Here is a 7,798-nt window from a genome sequence, read left to right as displayed (position 1 = left end):
CACACACACACACACACATTTACCCCCCTCCCCACCACCTTTTTTCTCTAATGTAGCTCTTGCCATTATGCAAAGCCCCGCTTCAGTATCAATATGGCCTAGTGCTTTTAAGGTGCTTTGGCTGCTGATGTAGAGAGGCATTTTTAATGGACTGTGTTGCAGAAATCATTGTTGTGGGGGTAATTTTACCCTACTCAAAGGTCTCAGTGAATGAGGTCTGCATTTACCAGACAGCCCAGCAGCAAGCCATGCTATATTTCACCCAGCAGTCAGTGCTGAAATGAAATCCAATAGTCATCGCCTGTATAGTCAACAGACAGCTCAGAATGGGTTCTTTTTTTGTCGTTGTTGTTTTCCTTTTTTTTCTTTTTGCGGGCGCACGCATGTATGTGTGTTATTTAATTTAATCAATGACAGATCCACTCAAAAAGGACAGCAGATAAAATAAAACCATGCAGTAGAAAAGAGACTTTGCTTTCCCCTCCTGTTGTGAGGTGAAACACAGGAACCAGATGTGTCATTGTAATTAAAAGAGTCCCTTGGCCTTAATTATGCTGACCCGCGGTGTCGACTTCACCTCTGCGCTGTAGTTCACCGGCAGAAGAGGCCATTAGAGCCCAAGTTCAAAACATTACAGCAACTTAATTGAGCACCTAAAGGCTTTGGCTCTTTAAATCAAACACTATCAAGAGCTATTCCCCTGGTAAAATAATTAACCTGCCACATGTTCCACACTGCGCCACGATATGAAAAAGGTCCCGTAGCTTTTGTTTCAACACCTCTCCAAAGCTTTCACAAGGAGTGTTCAGTTTGTTTTAAATGAGCTATCTTCGTAAATGTCTCATAGGAGACATGTGTCGTTGCCTCTCTGCGCACATCAGATGAATCTTAGAGCAACTTATATATGTTCATTTCCATGATAGTGTTTGTCCTAGCAAGAGCCGAGAGTTGGCAGCAAAGCAGCAACAGTCTCCAGTTAATTAGTTTCTGAAATTGAGTTTTGATGGAGCCTTTCCAAATGATGCCAAGACAAAATTTGCTTCTGCCTGGGCTGTCTTATTGAAAGCCATTTCTCTGAGCCCGTGTTTGTTTGTTTGTCAGTACGTCGTAACAACCGCTTTGGGTGTGACACGAGTACGTTGCGAGCGCCTGCTCTGCCACATCATCTCGTCCCGGCGTGAATTTAAAAAAAAAAAGTTTTTGTCAAAATGCGCCTAAAGAACATGACACGAACAAGGCGTCGTTGTTTGCCTTGTTAATTTTTTTTCGTTTTTGTTTTCTTTTTGAAGCCAAACAACTTTATCTGATGCGCACACACATACACACGAGTGTTAACCACTCCCACCTTATCCCCCCCCGCCCCCCGCCTCTCCGGAGCATGTCAGATGCCGTGGTCTTATTTGATTGCTTAGGAAAAGTGCAGTGATAGAGCAAACACCCAGTGAGATATGATGACAAATGGGTCCAGATCCCAGTAAATTACTTTCTGCTCAAATCGAAATTTCATTCAGTTTGCTGCTCACCGAGATGAAGTAATCTAAATTGTGGACTCAGAAGGAAGATAGAAGGGGAAGCTGGAGCAAGCATTTCATTATCAAGAGGCAGAGAGAGGGGTGGGGGTGGGGGGAGAAGAAGGTTGGGGACGAAAGAGATGAGCAGAAGCAAATCTAAAGTGTTGACACCATGATTGAAAAGGTTAACCCATGCACATTATATATCAACCGGAGTAGCTACGGGGTTTCTAATGGAAACACGGCACTGACAGAGCATTCACAGGAGTCCTAATGGCAAAAGCACTATGTCCCTGTCTGGATGTACAATCAAATCCTCTTAGGCACTGATTGCTTATGTTCCTGGTTATTATTGGGTTGCAAAAAAATGTGCAGCAAAAGTAATATGTAGTCTCAGCGCGAGATGCTTGTGGAGAGCAGTGTAGTAAAGGATTAATTTTTCCTGTTGATACTGCGATGATTTTCTCTCTCTCTCTCCTCCTAAATGTTTTTTTGTTGTTGTTGTTGTTGTTGTTTTTCTTCGAGTTAGAAATGGAATACAGCAAACTTGGCACTGAATCGGCCTCCTTTCATTCAGTCACACACTTGGCAGACATAAGTGTGGGTGCCACAGTTCTTTACACAAGGCTAAATCCATGCAGATGCATGCAGCGGTTCCATAGTAACATCGTTGCTCATGTCTGTCCTCTCCCTCCATCTTTCTCAGGTTATTTGGAAACAGTGGCGCCTGCAGCGCTTGTGGTCAGTCGATTCCAGCCAGCGAGCTGGTGATGAGGGCGCAGGGTAACGTGTACCATCTCAAGGTAAAGCCCGACACTTTCTGACATTACTTTCATGATATTAATTAACTGAAGGGATGCATATCGCCTGCCGTCTCTTAAGCCAGAGTTTTAGACAGAAATCATCTTATGTTGAGAAATTACGAAATTCAGGTTAATTCCAAAAGGTAATCAGTTTTAGATGTACATCCAATGACTACTTTCTGGAAGTTTTCTTACAATCCATTCGCTCATGAGGGATTTCTGCTAACACTTACAGACAAATGAGCATGCGCACACAAAATCTTCTCACTATCAAACAGTAAAACGCACAGCTACACGGATGCACCTTTTCTGGTTGTAATCCATTCTCCTTGTGTCCGAAGTGTTTCACATGTTCCACCTGCCGGAACCGGCTCGTCCCCGGGGACCGGTTCCACTACATCAACGGCAGCCTCTTCTGCGAGCACGACAGACCCACAGCACTCATCAACGGCCATTTGAGTTCTCTGCAGACGAACCCACTGCTGCCCGACCAGAAGGTAGGAGCACTGCTGTGCCAGAAAGTGACGCGTTCTTGTTATTGTGTATGAAAAGAATGGTTTGTGCCATGTGCGGAAACATGGACAGAATCGTGGAATTTACAGATGAACACAGAATTTTTTTATCATGTGAATTTTTCTCAAAAATGTATGTCTTTGACATTTGATGTTCGCAATGAATGAGACTATTTTGGCTGCTGTGGGCTCCTGTAGCCTCCTGTCTGTAGCTGCCTGTGACAGAGGGAGGGGGGAGGCAAAACAGAGAGCAGAGGCAAAAAAAAAAAATCTGCTGCAGGTGTTACGACGTTTAGCACTAATCACAAAGTCTGTTGCACAACAATAATCATGAACTACTTTTTAGTAAGTTTTGTCAACAGATGATTGACTGTGATCGCAAGAAAACGTGTGACAACCAATCAGAGAGGAGCAAACAAAGAGGCCCTGACGTTAGCTTAGCACCTCAGCTAATACTCTCCAACGTGTCAGCAGAAGATTTGTAGCTGTCTGTGCAGAAGAAGCGAGTCCGCTACAAATGCGCTAAAATGACGTTTGTTTCCGGGAAAGCTTCGTCTCAGTCAACCTGAAAGTTTTCAGTGAAAAATCAAAAGCCACGGTCAACAATACAACGCAGTGTCCTCCACACCATCAGTATCCTGCAGTTATAATACAAAGCATAGTCCTATATTAAATTTTATCTACTAACTTCAAAATGTAGTGTTTTTAAGATTATGTCAAGCACTTTTATTTAAAAACAAAGAACTGTTTCTTTACTCTGACATGAAACACACGTGAGGTACTTTATTTCCCCAGAAACACTGGGACATATTTATAGACTGTATAAATAGATTTATAAGCATCTTAAATGTAGCGTTTAGTGTTCTGTTGAACTGAAATCACTTTTGCTGTATTTTTGTTCAAATTTGTTAATATAAATGAAGTTGTGGGTATTGTCCGATGGAATTGTTTTAGTTCTGTTATTCCACTATGCAAGAAGAGACATTTTAAGCGAAAAAATGTGGCTATATCTTAAAATATGGAGTTTAGAAAAAAAAAAAGTATTGGGGTAAAAAAACGATGTTTTTTAAAGGGTCCTACATCTGTAATCTTTACGGCAACAATTCTCACTCTGTTTATATTGATGTTGTCATTTCAACTCCACCGCACAGCAGCTAACTGTGCAGAGATTTATTTTATTTTCAGACAGCTGATGGATTTTTCCATCATTCCCGTTGGAGGACACTCAAAACCTCAGAAAATCTGTAATATCCATCAACATAGCGTGTGAAAATTCAAGCCTCTTGGCCTGATGTAGTCTCATATTTAACTTATGATGAATTTGTTTGGTCGGCCTGAGTCAGACTTCCATTTGGTGCTGAAGGAAAAAAAAAACAACCTATGCTGACACCACAGTGTGTTTTAAAGCCGAATCTGACTACCCTGACAACACAGCTGGGATCACCTGGGCTAAGTTATCACTCCAAAGCTAAAAATGTGTATCCAGGGAGCCCTGGAGGGTTGAACGCAGCCAGAGAGCAGGAGCAGCTAGTATATCATGAGAGCTGTCATCATGGCTTTCCCTGATTTGATCTTGATGCCTCCAGTGAAAGCAAAACAAAGAGCCTAATCATATACAAAGGATAACTTCATTCTTCAGGACAGCTTCATTCTGCCTGCTGCAGATCTAATCATTTCTGCCTCAAAACAAGCTGCTTTATTGATACCTTGTCTGCACACACAGCACACTGAAAGATATGGGAGGTGTTCGGAGTGTGTCATGGACAGACTGAAAGAGGAATCATATTATTGGGCGCTTGCATTTCACCTTGAGTGGTTCTGCGAGCAGAGGAGAGGTAGAACTCCATTAAGGCCTTTTAAGGGCTTGTCACTTTTACAGATCAGCTCCCCGAGCTCTAAGAGCTCCTCACATTTAAATTGAAAGCTGTTGTATTATCTAGCTTAATTTTAAATGTCTGTTTAAGTCCTTACTTGTACGCCGAGTGTCTCGCGTAGCGCGGCGGGCAAAGTAAATATGAAGCTTCATTGTTTATTTATGCGCTAACATCAATTGTAGTGAAAAGCACTGAATTATTGATGCTAAAATGCAATCTGAATATTGGCCCCGGTGCTTTAATTATCGTGGAGAGAGAATATTTAACTAAACAGAGTCACGTTGCTCAGTGGGAACGCTCTCTGGATGCTTCTGTTATCTCCGCGCGTGAAACGAGGAGAATTATGCCGCCGCTCGAGCACTTTATCCCACATTTCCTTTTGCTTAAGCAGAATTTGGACGGGCTCAGCCAACACAGACTCGCAGCAGGATCCCAGCCCTCCAAATCAATAAACTACCAATGTATCAGGCTGGCTGTGGAAGCACAGACTGGCCTCGCAAAGGAGAAAATGAAGCAGTCAGAAAGTTATCTACAGATTGTTGTTTTGATGTTTTTGATGTGGGACTTTGCTGCGACGTAATTGGAGTTGCTCACTAGCACAGCATAGGACATTTTGTGCTCATACATTAGGCTTTCTTCTCTGCTTCTGCCTAATCTCTTTGTTCAGAACAGACAAATTACCTCTCTCATACAGAGCTGCCTTGACCCAGGGGAGGAAGACCCTCCCAGCGTCAGTCACTTTAATTAGCCCCCAAGTAGGAGTTTGCAATTACTAATAGACTGAAGCCCTCCTAGTGATTTGAGGGATGAAGGGAAAAGTAAATCACCCCTTAGAATCATAGGTGGAAAAAAAGGGAAGAAAAAAAAACACAAGGAAGATGAAAAAATTTAACCCAGACAGATAATTGTATTTCTTCCTCTGCATTTCTGTTTCGCAGGCCTGAGCACCACCTGCAGTTACGCTGGAGTGTGGTTCTAATTATACCAAAGAGAATCGCCTTATGAAGGCACTTTTGAGTCATTGCAAAGTAAATGGGACACCAGATGGTTCCCAAAGCCTGACTGATCAATAAATTAAACACTGAAGCTGGTGGAAAATGTATTTATCATGTGGGGCGGGGACATTTGACACATTGCGAACAGGGGCTTTTTAATTATACCTCTTTTCTTACATTCATTTTGTTTGTGTGTCCCGTTCAGGTGTGTTAGGTGGGAGCCGTGCAGGAAGCAGGACGTGTGCCTTCATTTTAGCCCTTACTCATCGTCACCCGAGACAGCGTGGATAAGCAGCACTCACCCCAGCATTTTAGCTGTGCTCCCCAGGCTCTTTCACCCCCCCCGAAGGAACCCTGCCACTCATCTCACCAGTAACCCGATTTCTCGTGTCTGCAAACACACACCCAACCAACTGTGAGCCTTCAAACTCTGGCTTTTCCCCAGTTACGGGTGGATATTTGCACTTACTCACACCTGAGACGAGGCGCTTGGGATTTGAACTCTGATAAGAATCGGAGGGGACTCTTCAGGAAGAGAGAGAAAGAAAGAAAAAAGCAACTCGCAGAGGGGATGTTGTGACTGAGTGAAGAAGAAAAAGAAAAAAAGAGAGACTAATAAGGTTTGAGAGTTGCAGACTTTTCAACTCGACACATTTGTTTAAAGACATATTTTTTTTTTTGGGGGGGGGGGGACTTTTTTTTTCCTCCGTTCCTTTTCTATCCTCATTTCCCAGCAACATGGTGTTTCCACTTTCTATTTTTTAAGTGTTGTCAAAGGGAAAAGTGTTTTTTTTTTTTTCTGTTCTCCTTTTGTGATCTATAAAACGGGGTTTTAAAAATATCTGTGACATTTTGTGGCAAGCAGATCACGGACACTCTGTTGGTGTATTTGTATAGCTACCATGTATGTACAGTATGCATGTAAGTGTTGTTGTCCAGGCGTGGCTACAGTACATNCGCTCCTTCCCGACGAACCGTGGCAACCCGAAAAAATCCGCTCATAGTCAGTGACGTAGAGATCATTCCCCGACATATAAATGCCGAATGAAAGAGAAATTTATTTGTGATATTTTCCGAGACATTTGCTCTAGTATGGTGTATTTAATTAATAAAAAATATTGAAGATTTTAAAGCCTCCTTACAGTCACTGTTTGCCTGGAGCCGCAGTTTAGAGGAGATGTAACAAGCTCGTCTTGTTTGTCCAGAAGCCTGATGTTCCATCCTGCTGAAAATACTTTGTACTGAGGACCCTACAGTGTCGCCATCCTATTTCCAACCTCGCAATCATCAAGGCGCGTGATGAGCGTCTAACCGAAAATGGATAAACATGTATCCTCTCTTTCTATTCAGATGACCGTTTGCTATTCATCACTCTAATACCTGGCAGAAATGGAGGAAAATGTCCCTTTGAAGATTCAATTACTGCAGAGAGGGAGAGAGGTGTCTCTCTTTGGTGGGCACAAATTGAATGGGCTATTTGCAGAACAAATTGGTGTTTGAAGTCCTTGCAAGACCTAATAGGTCTGAAGGAGGGACCCGGTAATAGCTGATGCACTTATCTGTGCGGTGTGTAGCCCCCGGTGAGCCCACCGCCGCTGATGAAAACAATGCTGCTGCTGCCTAACAAGAGCAGACTTTGATACAGAAATCAGCTCAAGTAGGGGAGGAAATGGACCTAAAAAGTAAACAGTATCTTGTGTTTTAAATTGGAATTTCATGCTGAGTGGGTCCGTTCTCGGGTTGTCGAGCCTGGCGGAGTAAATAAGATGACTTTTTGAATAATCGGGCTTAAATTACAAGGCAAATTTGATTTCTCCTCCGGCGTTTTAATGTGGCTCGACGAGTTGGGTTCTAAAAGAGGGGTGATTGATCCCCCGGCAACGCCCGTGGCTTTCACAGCTATGAAAAGCTGGAGGTGAGACCGTTGCTTCGTGTTGCTCATTTCATACTCAGCTGCAGTAAAACAGAGAAACTAACCGAAGGAAGGAAAGTCGCAATATGTTAGTGCTCAATTAAAATAATTACTTACTCTAAGTTTTATTTACAATCTATCCAGTGGTTCATGAAATATTTTGGTAACACACACTGAAGGCAAATTGAAAG

General features: G+C 42.7%; 1 protein-coding gene across 1 annotated transcript in view; it reads left to right on the top strand.

Moving 5' to 3' along the window:
• lmo4b (LIM domain only 4b) overlaps positions 1 to 6,287 on the top strand; it is a 9,989-nt gene extending 3,702 nt beyond the window's left edge. The window contains exons 3-5 of the mRNA XM_017425243.2: positions 2,218 to 2,314; positions 2,656 to 2,811; positions 5,901 to 6,287. Coding sequence (XP_017280732.1) covers positions 2,218 to 2,314; positions 2,656 to 2,811; positions 5,901 to 5,909 — 262 coding nt within the window. The 3' untranslated portion in view covers positions 5,910 to 6,287. The remainder of the gene's footprint in view (positions 1 to 2,217; positions 2,315 to 2,655; positions 2,812 to 5,900) is intronic.
• The last annotated feature ends 1,511 nt before the right edge of the window (positions 6,288 to 7,798 follow it).

This window comes from Kryptolebias marmoratus, linkage group LG24, assembly GCF_001649575.2.
Source record: "Kryptolebias marmoratus isolate JLee-2015 linkage group LG24, ASM164957v2, whole genome shotgun sequence".
Lineage (NCBI taxonomy): Eukaryota > Metazoa > Chordata > Actinopteri > Cyprinodontiformes > Rivulidae > Kryptolebias > Kryptolebias marmoratus.
Note: the sequence above shows the minus strand (reverse complement) of the source record. Positions and strands in the feature narration are given on the sequence as shown.